Below are 20344 nucleotides of genomic sequence, written 5' to 3'. Positions count from 1 at the left end.
TGCAGTCTAAAAACAACCTGCCTGAGCAATTAGCTCAGTAATCAGACATTTAAAAAACAGTGACAGAAGAGCAGAGCTACGGATTAAGATGCACAATGATTTTCTTTATTTAATAGAAAAGCATGCAGAATTTTAATTACGATCAGGAGATTTTACGTTTGCTGCAAGTAGTCATGTGGGTTGCTAACGTGACAACTGTGGTTTGACAAGGAAACACCACACAAGGCAAGACTTGAAAACTGGCAGAAAGAAATACAGTGACTTTTCATTTTGGGCCCTGCAACAACACACATCTGAAATGAATATGTGACAAGTGGAGAGTATTGGATTTCTGTGCGAGGAGTTGATAAGTCAGACAAACAGCAGCCATATATTATCCGTGATGGTGAAAAGATCACATCACTTATAACCTTTGGAGCAATGGGAAAACTGAACGCAACATCGTCTTACAATGATCTAAGAGAGCACTGTCTCTTTTTTTTTTCTCTCACTGGTTATATATAGCTGTTAGAGAGAGCCCTGCTGAGTGGAAAGTGGAGCATATGATCAAGGGCAGTCCAGTGAGTCAACTTACTGACTAATACTGTAGATTATCATGTCAAATATATAGCATCAGCAGTACGAACAATAATGAAGCCTAGTTTATTTCTTTCCTGTAAATTGAAATGAAGATGTGATTGGAATTGTCACACCTTGGATATATGAGCCAGATTCTTTTAATCATCTGAAACAAATTGCCTTATTCTTTATATTGACATTTATTTTAGGAGCCATTCCAAGACTGGCAAGCTGAAACCATCTATTTAAATGTGTCAAACACGTTTAAAATATCCTCTAGACAGCTGTCCCCTCAGGTGATGGTTCAACGGTCTCACCCTTTGAAATACCTGCTCCCCTCAGACCCAGAGAAGGGATAACTCAGCCTTTCATCCTGTGGGGAGAAATCATTCGGCACAGCATTATGCAGACACACTGCAAATGAGCTCCGGGATCATCAGTAAACCATCCAGCCACAAAGCTGATAGACCAAGAGTCACAGAAACCCCACATGGCCACCAAAAGGAGCCTTTCCTTGCCTGGTCTTCTGTGTTCCCGTGCTTCAGAGTGTCAGTGAGCAAGCATGAGGAGGGGGATACCGCTGATATTGTGCAGACTCCATGGGTTTCATTACTTTTGTTTTCTTTCCAAACTACAGGCAGAATATATCCATGTGTTTTGTAGGTTTGTTTATGGCATTGATCAGTAAGGTGGTGTTCTCTGTAATGGCAAATTAAACCCACTTGAATAGAAGAAGCAGTTAGCAATCTGGTAAAATTTCCACTCCATACAGAAGGGGTTCTTTTTAATTTAGCCGTACAATACCAGGCTTCTTATGTTTTACTGGTGTCCAAGCTCCAGGTGAAGGTCTGATCACCTTTTGGTCCGTCAGAACTCTAGCATGAGCAAAAACTAAGGGAAATAACATTCCAATTGCAAGTCAGTGCCATTCCATCAAGGATAAAAAGAGTACATAACCAGAGTTATTGATTTCTAAACTAATAAAAGAGCTGAGAGTAATTGCAGAGACATTTACTAACTGTTTGCTAAAGATAAGTCACAAAGCCCAAATATTGCTTATCTGTTAAGTATAATTTCCTGAAGGTGGTGTGTAAACTAATATAGAAATTAGCACAGTGTTATAAATTTAACACGTATAAGGAAAAACAGATGGTACTACTGTGATTGGACATGTCATTGGAGTTTTCCAAAGCATGCCAAATCTTTAATCTATTACTATTTGCATATGCTACCACATAACTCAGTTTTCAGTTGACTAGAACAACATGTACTATGCACAAACACCAACTCTTTGCTGAGGTTTACACTTAGAATAAAAATGAAATCCCATTTGCTGGTTTTGCAGCACTCATTGTGTTCATTTTTCAAAGCCTCCAGATGGTTCATGTTGCACATTCTGGGAGGACAGAAAGCCACAGACTGCTCCATGGGCCAACGTACTCAGCGATCTTCAGCTTTCCATGCCAGCAATGGGGTGTTCTCTATGTCATGGACAATAGTACAAATGAGAAGCAATAGTTTTAAAACCGCCTTGTGGTACTGGAAACTCTTTGAGCAATTAGGAGTTCTGTGGATATCCAAAACTGAAAGGTTTTAATTAAAAAAAAAAAAAAATCAACTATTTTCTGGTTATTCTTAAAAGGTAGAATAACACCTCTCAGATCAGAGGTGGTCTTGGCAATGTGGAGCTCTATTTTTATGATTTGTCTTTTCTTTGGAGGAAAAGAATTTAGCTGCAAAAAGCAGAAAGGGGCAAGGGCGCACAGGTGTTGAGGAAGAAACTGAATTTGGTAAGCAGAAGATGGAGGTCACTTATTTGAAAATCATTGAGGGTGAAAGCATTAAAGAGGAGGTAGGCAAGAGCAGAAGTGGGAATTAGTGAGGCAAATGTGTGGTAGAAAAAAGTAGAAAAGGAGTCAAGAAGAGGAGAGGCAGGTGCAGAAGGAAGGCAACAGGGAAGCAAAAGGACCAAGAGTAGCTATTGAATACCATTTCCTTCATCACTTTGCTTGTCTTTCACATTAGCGGTTTTAAGACCCCATTCATGTTTCCAGCTCAGAGGACAAACAAATCAGGTTAATTCTCACTCATTATAAATGCACAGTGTGTGTGATATCCTGTTGTGCAGTATTTAGGCTGTCCCCAAACCCATCATTTTGTTTGGTCCTCACGGAGTGCTCCTGCCTGGTACTTATGAGGCTGTTGGATGTTCGGTGAAGTAGAAACCCATGCTGCCAGGTCTCCCTTTGACTCTGGGGGTTCCTGCACTGCTTTCATTCTCTGGTTTATTGTCTTCCTTCCTGAACACTATCCTTCCCCAGAGGTTATTCCCTCACAAGAATAGGTGGCACAAGGTCAGGTGGTCATAGGCCCTCAGGATGAGTCCTGACCTCTTCAGTATACCCAAGGACAGGCTTCTCCAGAGCTCCAGCACTGCAAACACTGGTTTAGAATTACTCCAGGACATATAAAAGATGAAACATACAACATGTACATTTCAGGAAGGCTGCTGGCATAACAGCCCTTCATTTTGATGTATTCTTGCACTTGCTCCTCAGGATAAATTAATCAGACATTTCTTCTCCTGTTTTCCTTGATATTCTTGAGCAAAACCTGAGTTCAGATGAGTGTCTCAGATCCTCTCCCAAGAATATCTCATCCACTACTATAGCCATGCTTCTGTGTTTCATCTGCCTGTACCTCTCTGTATTGTTTTTGTACTGAATTTTCTTATATACTATTAAATCTACTGTTTCAGGTTATCCTTTAATCAGTTTTGCCAAGTAATAAAAGCCCATCACCAGGCGATCTGTTGCTTAGCTACTGGCCTGGGCAGATGGTCCTCCTGGAGAGGTGCCAGCACCCCAGCAAAGAGCGTGTTCATGGGCATGAGAGGATTGAGATGGTTTAATGACCCTTGCCCATGTATTCTGTATCCTTGCTCCTCAGAACTGCATTCCAGTCTGAAGGGGAGAAGCCAGCAGAAAAGTTAGCATTTTGAGAAGTTATTCAAAATGGAGTTTGCGGTTCAATAAAGACTGTGGAGAGAGCTCCTAACCTTAAGATGGAATAAAAAAAGATCTCACTAGGTTCACTTCCCATTAACAAATGCCTTTAGGGACTATAAAAGGCACTAGATGGCTAAATTAAGTAGATGCCCACACATATATGTATATACACATACCTACATGTGTGGGTGCATACAGACTGTGTGAGTGTGCATACTTATGTGTGTTTGTGTGTGTAATAAAGAGAAAAAATATCAAACTCATTTTAAATGAAACCTTACATAATTTCTGTTGTATTCCCACTTCCAATGACCTTGTAGGATTTGTGGATTTATTGCTTACAAGACGAGAAAAAAAACACCCAACAATTGTGTGTAAAGATTGCACTATCAAGTTGCTATAGCATTGAGTGCCATTGATTTTTCACCTCATGACGAGTTTTTATTTTGCTGTGAATAAATGATATCAGTTTTATAGAGCAACCCTCATAGAAGCAAATCAAAATGAAAATACAGAAGCCCACTTGTGTAGTAAATTTCTAATACATTCAAACAGTCAAGATGATTCTAAGATGCAACAATTTAATTTTAGAAACAAGTCTGAAGTGCAGATACCTGACAAATACTTTATTTAACCCAATCAATCATGCTTCAGAGCTATCTAAAAACAGAGAAATCCAGATTGAGATCTTGGCTCACAACAAGTACTAAATGATATGCAAAGCCAGAAAGAGTAATTTGTGTAATAGAAGATAATAAAAGAAAATTGACCCCAAAACATTATTTATTGGAAGTCTGGTATTAAGATCTGGTAACTGGAAAAGGAAAGCATGATTTATCAGTTGGCTTGTCTCCTCAGGAAAAAAAAAAACCAAACAACACACAAAACTTATAAAATTTACATGTGAACACTTTAAGATTATTCATATTTTCTTGACTATATTTAGCAACAGAATTAAGTTATTATTGCAATATTTAATTCGTTTTGTGCAGTGTTTGCATAAATTAAATGCATGAATGTCTGAGAAAGCTCTGGTAATTTCTGTCTGCATTTGTTGGGGTTTGTTCTGTGTGTTGTAGAAAATGGCTTGAAGGAGAGGATCCACCAACAGAAAGAAAAGTCTCTTGCTTCCCCTTCCCCTTCCCCTGAGCATGAGACAGGCAGCGCTCAGCAAGGAGTGTGGATGCCACAGGTCCCAGCGCTTTGTCCCCAGCCCTGGCCAAGGTGCGGAGGACGGTGTCTGCTGTCCCTGGCCCACCACAGAGTGGCTGCAGATTGGCCCAGAAAACTGGGGGAGCTGAGGGAATCAAAACCCAAGCCTGAAAAAATCCTCAGCAATACATTTTTCTAGGGGCTAATCTGCATGAATCAAATCACGAGTCCATTTATGGGTCCTTTATGCACACACACACTTTTATTTCCTTTTTTAATTTTGACTGTTTGGCACACGAGATACTCTGAGATGCCATGGTCAGGGCACAGGGGTGCTTTAACAAAGTAATCTAAGATAATTACAGCTGAGGCAGAGGCCAGTGAGAAATTTCCCAAAGGTGTAATAAAAACCATTTTCCCCAAAATATTTAAATCTGCTTGGAGAAAAGCACCAGAGAACCTGATGGGAACGGTCCTGCGGAGGTGTGTGCTCAGAGATCCCTGTCCATGACCGGGGGATTTGAGCTCAGTTGCCCCACATGCTAGGGTAGCAGTTTCCCCAAGCTTGTCACACAGCCAGGGGGACACCCATGCACCTTTGTCCTAGGATGGGACTTGCTGGGTGGTGCTGGCAATGCAGCAGGTTTCAGGGCAGGAGAGCAATGAAGTCTGAGGCTGGGGCTTGAATGCTTCCAACAGGAGGCAGGTGATAGAGTCTGCTTGTGCCCTGCCTCGTCTCTCCTGAGGTAGATATTTTGCAGAAAGCAAGAGAAAGTGGGAAAGGTGAATTTTAGGTACATTCCTTTTGGTGTTTTAAGTTTCTGAGATTCTAAAATTTTAGCAAATAAAGTCTTGCTTTACATCATTTTGCTTTAATGTGCCCATTAAATGCTATTCAATGGTCCAGCTGAAATAGTCACCTACTTAAACACTAGCTTTGCAGTTTGTTCAGCATTGCATGCAGACAGCATGAGCAGAAATTCGTTGCCCCGTATCTGACGGATTTCTGGTCAGAGCAGATTATCCTTCAGATTGAGGACATTAGCACCTCTTTGTTTCATGTAAAACAAACTAATATGCCATTCTCACTGATACACTGGACAATCTCTGCTTTCATCAGAGACATGGGCAGAAGAGTTACCCACGAGCATTCAAGCCTCCAGACCTCACTGCTCTGAGAGGATTTCATATACAGGCAAATTATGTCTATGAGACATTCACAGACCACCATGTCTGGATATTTCAAGGTATTACGTTTCTTTAAAACAAAGGGAAACCAAGACACTCTGTTAGGAATAGATCTGCTGTTATTTAGGCGCTATAGCTCTCTATCATAACACCTATGATACTCTGCAGAACAGAAGTTCATCTGGTTCTCCCTTCCTCTGTCCAAATTAAAATATTAATTATATTATATATAAAATATGAAGGTGAATAAGACAGTTACATTAACTGCATTTGCAAAATTGAGAGAAGGAAACTTTGCTTTATTAAAGAAAAAAAATAATTTTGTAACAAACCCATCGCCCTTACTGACTGTATAATCTGTATTATTAAAGCAATCCTTGAAAAATTTAGGTTTCACTTAAAGATATTTCAAGCCAGAAAAATATTTTTGCTTCACAACATGTTTAAATGATGTTACTCTTCCAGTTGGATAATGTTCAATTCCTACTCGAAGAGGGTGAAGCCACATTAAGTAGTATTTCATTATTGTATTAACAACAGTTCACTTGCTGTTCTTACAGAATGAATAAGTAAATCACTCACGCTTCAGAGATTCTTCTGCTGTTTATTGGAGATAGGAGGTATTACTAAACACAGCTTTCTAGAACAAACCTAAATTTATCCATTGGAAACCCTCTACCGAAGACAACAATGACCAATCTCTCTCCCATTAATTAAAATGTCAGTGCTATTTATAATACAAGGTCTCATTTACTTAGGCTTTATAAGGTTTGGGTGTCCAAATGAGAGAAAAAACAAATCTCAGTGAGCAGAAAAATCCGTATTAAGAGATAGAGAAGGGGTGAACACCACTGTCACACACAGAATGATGGGTCCTGATGGAGCGGCATCATGCAGTAGTATCAGTCAGAGACTGCTTATGCTTTTGATGAAACATCTTGATGAACATTTTGGAAAAACAATACTTAGGCCAAGTCCTGGAAAGTTTTTGATCTATACTTTGTGCAGGATTGAGGTGATAAAGTGACAATTTTACATCACCCTCTGCTCCTCTGAAACCTGGATTAAGGAGGAGTGGCAATAGCATCTGGCGTAGGTGAGCTGAGATCCAGATTTCTTCAGTGTGGAAGAAATCAGAGAAGCTTGTTAGTGACCTCTTTACTACCAAATGCCACCAGAGCTTGCTCCATCTTCCCTTTTATCCCTGTCTAAAAACCTGTAACACACAGATCTGCTATGTAAGAGTCATTTCTTTCTGTATCAGCAAGATTTAGCCTCATGTGAAAAGAAAAATATGACACTCAAAGTACTAAAAACCAGGGGAAATGCAGGACATTTCAACATTGGCTCCAGCTCCCAGCATATTGTCAAGAAATGGAAGAGCTGAATTCCCATAGAACATGCCATATTCAGTGAGAAGGAATGGCCTCTGTTCCAGAATCCTTTCTCCAGCAGCAGTCTGGCATGGATATTGAGGCAAACTGTATTTTAAAACCCCAAGACAAAGCTAGAAGGACTTCTCTGTTTTCTGAAAATAAGCAACCAAGAGTGCACTTTTGCATGAACCAGGTTGCACTTTCAATAGCTGCATGTGGACCTTTGAATCTGTGTCATTGTGCTACTTTCAACATCTGAAATGTCATCACACAATGATTTATACACATAAATGAAAGATAATAATTTCCTTTAAAAAAAAAAAAGTCTCCATTTCTTCTTCATGGTATTATTGTGCTTTATCCTATTTCCTGCGTTGAAAAAAAACATCACATACAACCCCCTGCAAAACATAACCTACTCATTTTCCTTCCATTTATTAATTTTCACCATGATTTTATGATTTGTGATGTCCTCCCCAGAACACAACCTTTCTAAGACGAAGAAATCTCATCTACTTTGTTTCTCCTCATGCAGAAAGTCTATTATCCTAGCTGCTCCTCTTTGTATTTTTTCCTAATTCTGCTGTCTTTGCTGAGTTTGAATGACCAGAAATGCTCCTTGTGTTCAAAAACTGATCATGCTATGAGTAGATAAAGTGGCAGAATGACGTTTTCAGTTTCATTCGCCCATTGTCTGACTGCTGCTTAGCAGAGGGCTAATGATGTCAGAATCATCTACGTGGTAATTCCCCAAAGTCCCACCCAGGAAGGAACCAATTTTGAGCTCATTACTGTCTACGTGTAATTAGGATTACCTTTTGCAATGTGCTCTACCTTGCACATATCAACCTTGTATTTCATTTGCTGCCATTTGTTACTTAGTTACTCAGCATTCAGAAATCCTTCTGGAAGGCCTGGCTTGGATTTGTCCACTTTGAATAGCTTTTTTCACCTGTCGTTGGGAACCTTTGTCCCAGCTCATTTACAAATTTCTTTCTTGTTACTGGTTCTCACACACATTCTTGGGGATTCCCTCCAGTGAATCCCTCAGTTATGAAATCAAACTTTTACTCCTAAACTCCATTACTAACTTTTAAACAGTTAATCTCTGAAAGAACCTTCCCTCTTGTCTCCTGACAATTTAGCTTTGCAAAAGCCTTCCTCTAGACATGCTTCTCAGCTGAACTACCTTCATCCACATAGTCAGTGACTCTTGAGAAACTGAATGACTGAAACCATGCAAGCACGACTGTCTTTGCAAAACCGCACTGTGAATTATGTAAAGTAGTGAGAGATGGGAGCTGTTTCAAAATCATAAAGATGATTTAGGAATTAAGTCTCCAAAGCTATTTTGGTATCTAATTCCTATTGATTCCATTATGCATTGAAGTCTGAGTTTATTGTGGGTTTCTAACTTCCTCCTTATGAATGCCAAAAGGAAAATTTCTCTGACAGTTTCTATCCTATACCTAAAATTAATCTCCTATGTCCTTGAAATTTAATTAAACCAGATAGTCTTTAAAATTGTTTGTCCACCATATGTTGGAAAAAGAGTAGCAAAATTAAATTAATAAATCACATCAGAGACTAAATTAAATACACCGTTTGAAGCCAGCCTCTCATTTTCCTCATTGTTAAAACTGAGTCAATGCTGACAATAAGCATTTAAAACTGGTGAGGACAAAGCTTTTCAGAATGCATTGTACAGAAAACTGTGCGTGCAAGGTATTGAATGGACTAGATTTTCTGAAGTGTTTTTCCCATTCCTGACTGCTTTGGTGTGAAGTTGGTAGTATGAATTACATTCTACACCTGATGGAATAGAAATAAAAGCTTTACAAAGATGGAAGATGAAGAAAGAAAACCATGTCAGAAATATAACCCCCCTGATTTACATCTTGCCTACTGTAGAGTTCTCAGGAAATTCTGATGCCATTACTTTGTAAAGCACAGAAAATTACTAAATTCATAAACGGAAATTAAAAATTGAGAGAAAAATTTAATTCTTGTTTGATGAAAATTATTTAAGTCAAACACCTAAGCATGTTTATTATGACACCATAAGGTAATACACGTAAACTTGTGCTGTTTGAAAAAGCGTCTGTGAAAAGCATTTGTCCAGATCTCAAGAAATGTAATTAGTTTTCAAATGACAATTTTTCTAAAATACTCAGGAGTGTGAACATCTGAGAGGCAGCCATCAAAAGAACACTTTCATCCTGCTATTTGTTTCTTTTCTGTTTCTCCTCCTATCTTGTGACCCTTTTCTCTGTCTTTATCAAGGACAGATTGAGCTATGACTATACGACAAGCAAGACTACACATCCCTTTAGAAGGATAAAGTTAATGACTTCAATGGCAGTGGATTCTGACGCTCCAGTTGATGTCTAGTGGCTTCCAGATGCTCTTTATTTTGTTTTTAAAATGTGTAAAAGCATAAATAGCCTGTGATTTAAGCAAGTGAGATCCTGTCTGGTTTAAAATGAATAAGTTTTTTGTGTAACCTGATTAAAATAATGATAGAGATATTTGCAAAGTCGTTTGGACTCTTTTACCGGTGACTAAGCTGGTAACCAACACAGGTTGAAGACTGTCTTTGGGTGAGACTCCATGGTAGGGTATGTCAGATGGTATGAATCAATTGTACCCTTAAGAATGAAGAGTCACTCTGCAACCCCACCAGCAGGTACTCTAGGCAGGTTGCCCAATAGTTCACCAAGCCTCTAGGTTAAAGACAGACATAGCCACTATCTTAAGGGGAGGCGCTTGAGGTCAGTTCCCCATATTTCATTTTGAAACATGAAAAAAAAAAGGGGGTTCTAAGTCAAAGGATCTAAATTTGGGGTTCTTTCTCTGTGACTATTCCACCAAATCCTTTATATGTAACAGAATGTTGCAAAATAATCTAAAATGTCAAACCGTAGCTTTTCCGTAAGATTATGGTGGTTTAGAGACAGTTTTTTTAACTATATCTGTAGTGCTGAAGTAAATCATATTGGGGATTTCATTGTTCCTGAGGCCAGCTATCACCACATGGCTCATGACCACGGTAGTGGTCTGCATTATTAGTCTGCAGTGCAGCAGGTTCATCTGGGAGAAAGCTTGGCATGATCCATGCCGGAGTGTGGTAACTCACAAACAGCATGGACAATGAAGTTCCAGCACTCGGATTGACCCCTGGCTCAGCAGCAGGGAGGAAGTCTTTCTGTCCCCACTGTTTCATTTTGGGTGGAACTGGTTTAAGGGCTAAGGGGGGCAATAGAACACAAGCCTGACTCCACAGTCTCATGGGAAAAGCATCTTCCTAGCACAGGCATGTCAGTGTGGATCTCTGCAGGGTTTTGCTGTTAATTTTCAACATTATTGGCCAATTTCACCAGAAAGAGTAGAGACCTTACCACCCTGAAATCTTTCAGGTGATGTCTGGTCAGGTGGGAGAGTGTTGATGGGGTCAGATTTTGCCTGTGAGACTGCAGGTGCTAGCAGTGCTCAGAGGGCTGGCAGGTGTCAAACTAAAAAGCCCCTTCAGCTCCTGGGGGATTTCACTGCTGAAAATCATGTAGTGGTTATGGACCTCTGGCACCTCCAGGGCCAGAGGTAGGGGGTGTAGGGATGGTGGCTTTGCTTGCTTCCAGTAGCACTTAGATCATCACAACAGCTATGGATTAGGTGTCTCTGGTGCTAAGTTTTGTAAAAGTGTAATATAAAACACAGAAACAAGTGGCAGGGTAGAAACACAGTGCCATTCTCTTAATTAATTATTTAGCCTTTGAAAAAAGCTTTGCTGTTAAAGGATGAAACAAAGCTACATAAACACACAAATTTTTGCAACTAGCAACAAGCTCCCTGTTGGGAGAACAGGTAACAAACCAATCCAGAGAGTTATCGTGGAGAAGGAGATTCAAAGCTTGCTCAAGCAGAGAAGGAAGCCAAGCACGTGCTCCTCATACCCCAGGTGAATGCTGTACCTCTTGTATCCAGGGTAAATCAGTATCTACTGCAGTCCTCTATAAAAAGCTAGCATAAGGACTGGGCACACTTCCCTCCAGGTTTTGTGAGGAAGAAGTGGCACAGCCAACTGTGTGGAGGGAAAAGGAGGGCTCTAACGCACCTTGGGAAATGAGTGGCTCCTTACAGCTAAAGGTTGGGTGCTGAAGACCTGAAAGAAATTTAAACATCCCTGTCCCTGATTTCAGACGGCTTCCCACTTGACTTACAACAGTGTAAGCTCAAAAGCAGGGCTATGACATTGAAGATTAATTGCTCAGCCCCATGCGAAAAAGCGGCAGCCCGGCAGGGCACAGTGGAAGCTGGGACTCTCCAAGTGCTGCAATGAGCTCAGTACATTTTTTTCTTCCCATAGATCCCTCAGGAGTAACAGAAATTACATTTTTGAAAAATGAATGAAGTACGTATGGCAACACAGCTGCTGAAAATCTGTTACCCTTTTTAATCACCTCTTGTGTCCTGTGCATGAAATTTTATCCTTCAAACTCAGTAAAATGGCAAGTGCTGTGAGGAAGGCAGCTGCCTGTATTATTGGAGGACTTTGTGATGTTATTAAGTCATGCAAGAGAAGCCTTGCCTACAAGACTATCCAGAAGCTAGGTCTCAGTGGGTTCATCTTTAAAATACTTTACATATTTATAATCTCTAGGACAAGCAGATTTTCAGAGTTTTCACAGAAAGACTGTAAATAAATAATGTTGAAAAAGGAGAGGACCGTGTTTCTTTTTCTTAATGATGGTGAGGGATATAAAGGAAAGGGATATAAACCCTGGATAAGTGCTCAAACAGCCTTGCAATATCGGTTTCCCACCTGCTCGCAGGTACACTGTAGACTAGTCCTCAGGCTGAAGTAACAGGGGCACCAAAGCACTGTTTACTCTCTATCCTCCTTCCATAAGCACTCAATGTCACAAGCAGTCAGGGTGTCTATTTCTCATTTGGTAGCCTTGGATCACACTACTGGTTATTCATGTTTGTGTGTCATCTCCAAGGTAAGGAGAGCAAGTCAGGTGATATATTCAATTTGAATGCTGGAGCTGGGAAGAGAGAAAGATGCAATTATTGAAAGAGGTGCTTCTGTGAAGGAACAGTGATTTACATGCTGAATAGGTGTAAATTATCCTCCCTCCCCACCCCCAAGTTCAGCAAATGTACTTCTAATTTAATATCTTGCTGCTGTGATATTTTTTCTTGCAGTCTCTGATTCTCTGTTAAGATCAGAAGGCTGTGGTTTAGTGAGAGGTACGAGGGAGTATTCCCTGTGAGGGAGCGGGCTCCTTGTGAGCCCAGGAAGTGGTCATTTTAAGTCAACAATGAAGTATTTGTTGGTTAAAGAGAAGGTCTTTAACTAGGGCAAGCTACTGGACCTATAATTCATCCCTACTGGAATGAAAAATACAAAGCTGCTTGTTTGTTGGTTTTGACTCCTTCATGGAGGGCTTCCCATAACTGTTAACAGCTTGTGTATTATTGTGCTATCAGACAGGAGAAATGGCAGTGGGAATCTACCAGCACAGTCACAGACCTTTCATCACACAGTTATGATGGCGATGAAGTTCAGTGGCAGTTACTCATCTCTCCAAAAACAAGTCTTACCCACTCAGACAAGAGAGAGAATGGATTTCTGCAAGATGGTGCTATATTATCTCGCACTATTGCACCTAACTTCCCAGTAACCACTAAATCCAAGTGCCCAGTGCACTTTGAAGTACTGATTGTCAGAGCACTCCTGTGAGCAAGGAGGGACCGTGACCTACCCTTGTTTCGTAGATGGAGGTGCAAGGCTGTGGCTGGGTTGAGCCATGGACACACATTGCCGTGAGCCTGGGCCCTGGGATCTCTGGGATCTCTGGGTTATTCCATTCAACCTGGCCAGAGCAGACTCCTTGCTACCAGCATGACCATGTTTCCTCCCCACAGCAAGCCCAAGGAGAGTAATAAGAAACCTGTGGAGTCAGATCTCCTCCCTGTGGGTTTGAGATAGAGCTTGCTGCCCAGCGCATTTGATTTAGTCATAGCTAGAAAAATTAAAGCTCTGATTCACACTGGCAGTCACCTAATTTACATGTATTTTATATCAGTTTTAATTGCATGCTTTTCTTTGAAACATGAACTTTGTATCATAGCTTAATCAGCTAATTTGCTGAGGTGCTTTGGAGGGGTGCACCTCAACTACTCAAATATGTGGTGTGCTCAATAGATAGATGATTGTGTGTCTTATTTATCTTCTTTATCTCCCAGGAAGATGAAGTTGCTCGTGACAGTCGATTCAATTTCAGTGGCTATGGCATGGGTCACTGCCTCCAAGTCAAAGATGGCACAGCAGTCAAGGCTACTCCTCCCAACCCACCTCCTGCACCACCAAAGGATTCAGATTCCATCAAAAAGAAGTTTGTTGACCGTGCAAAAAGGATTGATACAATATCCCGTGCTGCATTCCCACTCGCCTTCCTCATTTTCAACATCTTTTACTGGATTACATATAAAATTATACGGCATGAGGACATTCACAAGAAATAGGCAACTCTGGTTCTTCAAGACTTCTTAGCCAAAGTGATCCACGTGTAAATAAACAGCGAAATATCTTACTGTCATTTGGACTAAGGGTTGGTGTGTCGTCGTCCCCCCCATCGTCGTCCCCCCCCCACCCCCCCCCGCCCAGGACAATGAAGAAAAAATGAACAAAGAGGATAAGAAGTATAAAAGGAAAAGTGATTAAATAAAAAATATGCCGGCAGACCAGTCAATGAGGGTTCCCCTCATGTACTCTCAGTGTTGTTCTTCCAGATTCAGCACTGATCAGACATCTGTAAACGGGGCCAAATTTTACCCAGCTTTATCACTAAGAAAATACCTTACAAAACAAAAGAGAATCAGAAAACAAACAATTCTCCTAACACATCTACCAAGAGACTGTGGTGGCTACAGTACAGTGAGTTATAAGAGGACCAAACTTTTTCAGGATGTTGCCTTTCTATTTGAAACAAGTCTACTGAGCTACATTCCATGACCATGTCTGTAGTTAGTGGTTTCACTAAGGAGTCCTTTTGTGGGTTGTAAATTATTTCTACTGATAGGGGAGAAGAAAAAAAAAACCCGAAAAAAAAAGATTTATACTTTACTATCCTTGTGGGTGTGCATTTTAATATTATCTTGCTTTACTAGAGTTGTAATTTTGGGGTTGAACTTGTGTGTTGTGTGATTTATTTGATAGTTGACACTCCAAACCCAGTGAAACTGCCCAGTTTATTTTTGTTGGAAGCCAGTGCACTTACTTTATTTTATGTCTGCTGATTTTACATGCAACTTGAGGTGCCAAACTGTATTTTACCTATTGTGCTACCCTGTACCACACAGCTTAGTAAGAACTTGTTTCCTCAAAGGTGTAGCTCAGTTTAGCATTGAGTTTCTATTACTGCTCTCATTGTAGCTGCAATCAATAGCTCTATAGGTAAACACAACTTGTTTACAGACCTCTAATTTGTATCTTTACTCAAAGTGGCTATCATTTTAAATATCATTAATTAACCTAAGAATTTTAAAACTGTACTGTGATTTTCAGACCCTGTTACCTTTTGGTGCCGGATCTGCGTTATTCAAATCCTTGCTACATGTTTTAAAGTAGAAAATTAAAAAAAAAAAAAAAAAAAAAAGATGGTATTTTTGCTTACACAGAAGACAACCTGTAACATAAGATGAATCAAACATTAAAATTTTACACTTGCTGTAAAAGGGTTTATTAAAAAATGGTATTTGTTCAATTTCAATAAAGCTAAATGTGGTACTAACATTTCTTCACTCTTTTCTTCATTTGCAGCAGCAGGGCTGCTTGTGCCAGGGCCCAGCTCTTCCACCACTCTGTCAGCAGAAAGAGGGTGAAAAGCAACCTTCTGCTGATCTGGCTTAGCATGCCAAATTTTGCTATCTATCCCGCAGCAAAGGAGCTGTTGCAGCCCCTGGGAGTACTTTAAGGACTGTGTCAGGAATGTTGCTAGGATATGACAGGAACATTTGCAGAACGTTTGCATTTGAAGAGCCAGGCTGGGGGTAGAGGGCACTACCGTCCCTGCTCACAGCATCCCTGCATGGCCAGAAGCATGCCTCAGCTTCACACATGCTGTGCTTGGCTTCAGGGGAATCCTAAACTTTCTCCTGACTTTCTTACTGCTTCACCGCTTCACCACTTCGGTGAGCTGAAGGACATGCTGAGATGGCCTACATCAGCTGTCTCATGTAGATATTGTAATGACCCATAGTTTCAAAGCAAATTAAATTGCATCCAGTTCAGTGCCCTTCCCTTGAGAGGCCAAAGTACACACCCTGTGGCTGCTGGACAGATACATCTTTCCCCTCCCCTTAGTGATGAGATGTGGTACAGAGACATACTGTAGCTGCAGTCCCCCTCCAGCTGCCTGCAACTACCAGGCTTTGCTCCTTTCCCAGGACAGGGAGGGAATCTAGAGAGCTTGACAAGTCTAATTCCCAAAGAGTTACGTAAATTAATGATAAAAAGCCAGCTGTGCATTTTACCTCCCCATACCCTCCTCAGCTCTGTGGACTCTCCTGTCACTTACACCTGTGACGGAATTGGCAACGGTCATCATCATCTCTTTGAGACCGTGGATACAAACAGGACTGACAGCCCCAGAAGGGGGGACAGGTGAGAACTCAAGGCAACTGTCCAAACTATTTTGCTTTGCAAAATAAGCTTTTGAATCAAAATTAGGTATGATAATATTTGTAATCTTTATAGTATAAGATTTGCTTTTATTCCTTTATCGGAACAGTATTAGATTAGTGGGTAATGGAGTGCAATCCTAGTCCCACAAACTCCTGCAGGGTGAGGGTACCCAGCTGTAAACTGTGGTTTTATGTGAAGTTAGGAACCTTCATTGATACATAAACATTCAGACCTCACTTTTACCAGCCTTTCATTCAAGAAACTCTGCTTTAAATGAAGGTGTAATGTCAGAATTAATGTTCATCCTCAGCACTTAAATGTGTTGGTAGTGACTGTCAGAGCCTATTGCTCATAGCTCCCCTGTATGACCACAGACCACTGCAATGGCAATGCAAAACTTTTATCAGCTAATGGATGTTTGTACATCCCTTTTTGTGGTGAAGCTCATGTGCCTCCAGCATCCACATCACAAATTCACCTGCATGCTCTGCAGCCCTTGGCTGTTAGCATGGACTAAATAGTTTGCTAAAACATTCTGCTGATCAGATTTGAGGTATGCTGACAGTATCCATGGGAAGATTGCTCCACTGTTGCCTTGTATATAAACCGAAGTCCAGTTGTGGGAGTAATCTGCACAAAATCATTGCTGATATCTCTTCTGACACAGAAGTTCTCAGCACACTGGCCAGTTGTCTGTGAACCGTCTCACACAGAAATGGTTTGATACCAGATGGGCATCATAGAACCTTTCCTCAAAGAACATGGCTGTTACCAGAAAGATATATACCAGCTGAGAAACTGCTTGCAGATAAAAAATCAAATAACAAGCATAGCAGGTCTTACAGAAGGACACGACTTTTCTAAACAAATGCTCGGTAGGGTTATCAGAGAAACAAGACTCAAAAACCAGTTACCTTGCACTCAGAGAAGTAGCGAATTATATAGTGAAGTAGTTTCATTTCAAGACACCATTACAAGAGGAAGACAAATGGCTTTAAAGAGAAGTTACGGAAAAATAGCCTTTGTAAAGCAGGACACACAGCAGGATGGAAGGAAAGACTCTTGGGATTAATTCTGAAGATCTTCCAGATGTATTGGAAAACTTGCAGGTTACAATTATAGCTGGTAAGATAAAATGAAGCCCTAGGGCATTTAAACTACTTGCATTTAGCTATAAAGTAATTATGATGACTTCTAATTTATCAAGAAAGCTTAAAAAGCTTTAAGCATATCTTTAAAGGATGCAACATCAGGTCAGGTCGTTGGCACCCTGTTGTTACAGGCTGGACCTCAGTGGTTCAGTACTCAAGCAGAAAGCCTAACCACCTCTTGCCAGACAGATGCTGCCACATGCTGTGATAAAGCCAAATCAATAAAACAGATCTTTGAGAAAAACCTTGTTGCAATAGGAGGAAAGTAGAAAAAAAAATTTAAAAAAGTGCAATATGAGATGAGAGATCTCTTTTTGTTCCTGTTCCCTGTTTCTTTTTCTCTATATTTTTTCAGGCAGCAGTGGCATCACTTGTGATATACTGAAACGTAAATGATATGTGGTGCAGCAATAGAGACTTTTGGAGTCTCTGATACAAGATACCAGCAATTCATAATTGCTGGGATACCACTCCCATACACGCGACACCTCTGGGGTCAGATTTTTTCTTGTGCTACAGAGGAGAGGAGTAAGGCCCAACCCCATTCATACACAGATGGTGAGACTTTCTCACTCTGCTTCCTTTCTTCCCCAGCATGAGATGCTAAAGGCAGTAGGAAAGAGCTGATGGAAAAATAATCATCTACTGAAGACTGAACTGCTACAGCCCTTAATCTTTGTTCAAACCCATCATTGACACTGGTGGCACAGAAGCTGCTGACCAAATGTGAGGCACAAGCCAAAACATGCAGCCTTACGTATCTCACATTATTGACAACATTTTGGAGGAGCCTGGAACTAATCTTTGTGATTACGGGCATAGGTATTTACCAGGAAGGGCTCGTAGTGGGCTGAATTGCTGACTTTGGCTCAGCAACAGAATTATGGATCACCTGAAAGTGACATTTCATGAACTGATTCAAAAGATCTGACTCAGTACAAGATTAACATTTCTATATTTAGAAATATATTTCTAAATACAGAAATAAATATATTAGATGTGTGGGCATAAAAAGTATATGCACAGTTTTCTAATCCTTGTTCCTTTAAAATTAGAACATGGCAAGGAACAGAAAGAAAAGCTGTAGGATAAGCTTTGCATTACACAAAGTAGTATGAAAAAAAGTTAATTAGTCTATCTATTTTCAGTATTTACAATGTAGTATTTGCAGAAAATAAGTCTCCACCAGACTTTCAAGGTAATTTATTCTAATGCTTTTTGGCAGTTTGTGTCTTACAATGTTTTGTAAAACTAGAAAGCCAAAACCAAGGCCATCTAGAGGAACTCCTGCTTGGGAGAATAATCTGAGCAAAGTCATGCTTTCTCCACAAATGTCCTTACATTATTGCGGTGAATGAAGAGATGGGACATAGCCTGATGCAAGCAAGATGTCAATTTATTGTACAGAAGCACGAGTTTATATACACTTTCAGAAGCCACGCGTTTTAAACTGATTGGTTCTTGAAGCTAAGCATTGCATCCTAGGCAATCCCCGATTGGTGGTTAACTACCATCAATTAACAGCAAGGTGTTACCTTTCCTTGGCGCCATCGTTGGCGCCATTCCCTTGTCTTCTCTCAGCATGACTCACCCTGTTGATTGTTATATATTCACATTCCTTGTCCTCCCAGGGTTAGTGGCCTACAAGCTCAAGCACATTCCTTTCAGCTAACATGGTCCTGATTTCCAGGCCCCCTCCTGCACATTATCTTCTTTGTTTTGACAGAAAGAGAAAAAGAAGATATTTGTGTTATCTGAAGATACTTTTCCTATTTTTTGCAAGGAAAATGTGAAATGTCATCACATTTAGGGCTAAACTGCAGAACAGGAGCAGATTCACCAGTTCCAGACAAACTCATCTAGCCAATTTATTTCCAATTCCAATGCCATGCTCACTGAAATCAGAGGAAGAAAAAAAAGAAAAAGTGCTTCATTGGCTTCAATAGCTCCTAGATCAGTCCCTAATGAAGGATAAGTTTCCAATGCCAAGCACTAGAAATAATCTGGGAAAGAAAATATTCAGAGTGGATTAGCTCTCTTCAGTATCCTCTAAGGAGGAATAGAAACTTGAGTCAAAACAAATGCCTCAGATAATAATTAGGAAAATTGACTTTGTGAAATGCGTACACTCAGTTCTTTAAGTTCCCACTGAAACAAACATGAAATTAGTATCTTTGCTATGGAGAAACCCTGCGAGGCAATACTAATAAAAAAACAGTGAATTCTGGGGATCCTGACAGCATTTTACTTGTGCTAAAACCTAGAATTTTACTGGGAAAAATCATATAAAATCCTGTCTATTCATCTGAAAGGCTGTATAATTTATACAAAAACAGCTTCTTCAGCTTACTACTGTAAGATCTGAATCTGACTTTCAGCAGAGAGGGTTCCTGTTGCTGTGGACAGCAGACAGCATGTGCTGTGCCAGGAAAATGGCAGCTGGATGCATTGCTCCTCTTTCCACTGCCTGGGAAAAACTGCAACACCCTGCAGGGTGCACAGGGGTAAAATATTCCTTAGCAGCACTTAGTGAAAATGCATATACACAGAGGCGTTGAAGGATTCACAGATTTCCACCTTGTCTTTGCTTTGACATGAATGCGTTTTCCCTAAGGTGATGCAGAGTGCTACCCTTGACATCGCAGGGTCAGGCCCACGGCTGGACATGTCTGGAAATCCCATCTTTATCTCTTGGCTCTTGGAGAATTCCCTTCTCAGCTGTAAGACCTCTTCTCCTGCCTCAAAGGGTCCCCGGAGCACAGCAAGCCAGATGTGCCTTTGAAAAACAGCTTTGACAGCCATTACACAGCACCCCATGGCTCCCAGGCATGGAGATGAGAGCAGAGAAGAGAGGATGCACCACCAGTGCTTGGTGTGGGAGAAGGACCATGCATGCAAGGATGCCTGTCCTTGCCCTGGAGAGCCCAAACCTAGGACGTACTCTCCAGAATATCCTCTAGGGCTCGCAGGTTGGGTTTACATCACATCCTGAAGCTGACTGTGCTGTGGGTGCTGAACCTGGTTCCAATGCTGCTCAGAGACCTCTTTACTAGCGCTTTCAGCCTATCCTATGCCCTGAGATGTTTAATGGGGTTGCAGCTGTGGCTGCAGAAATGGTTTGAGAAACTGTAGCACTCAAAAAAAAACATTCCCTGTTTTCCCTGTACTCCCAATGAGAAAAGAGCCAATGCAAGCAACAGAAACTAAATCAAATGTATTACT

The 20344-nt window shown here is 40.7% G+C and overlaps 1 protein-coding gene across 7 annotated transcripts in view; it reads left to right on the top strand.

Annotated features, from left to right (window-relative positions):
- GLRA2 (glycine receptor alpha 2) overlaps positions 1-15080 on the top strand; it is a 131523-nt gene extending 116443 nt beyond the window's left edge. For all 7 annotated transcript variants that reach the window (XM_056329785.1, XM_056329786.1, XM_056329782.1 and 4 more), the window contains one exon: positions 13532-15080. In XM_056329785.1, coding sequence (XP_056185760.1) covers positions 13532-13810 — 279 coding nt within the window. In that variant the 3' untranslated portion in view covers positions 13811-15080. The remainder of the gene's footprint in view (positions 1-13531) is intronic.
- The last annotated feature ends 5264 nt before the right edge of the window (positions 15081-20344 follow it).

This window comes from Falco biarmicus, chromosome 2, assembly GCF_023638135.1.
Source record: "Falco biarmicus isolate bFalBia1 chromosome 2, bFalBia1.pri, whole genome shotgun sequence".
Classification (NCBI taxonomy): domain Eukaryota; kingdom Metazoa; phylum Chordata; class Aves; order Falconiformes; family Falconidae; genus Falco; species Falco biarmicus.
The sequence above is the reverse complement of the archived record's forward strand: the minus strand, read 5'-3'. Positions and strand labels throughout refer to the sequence as shown.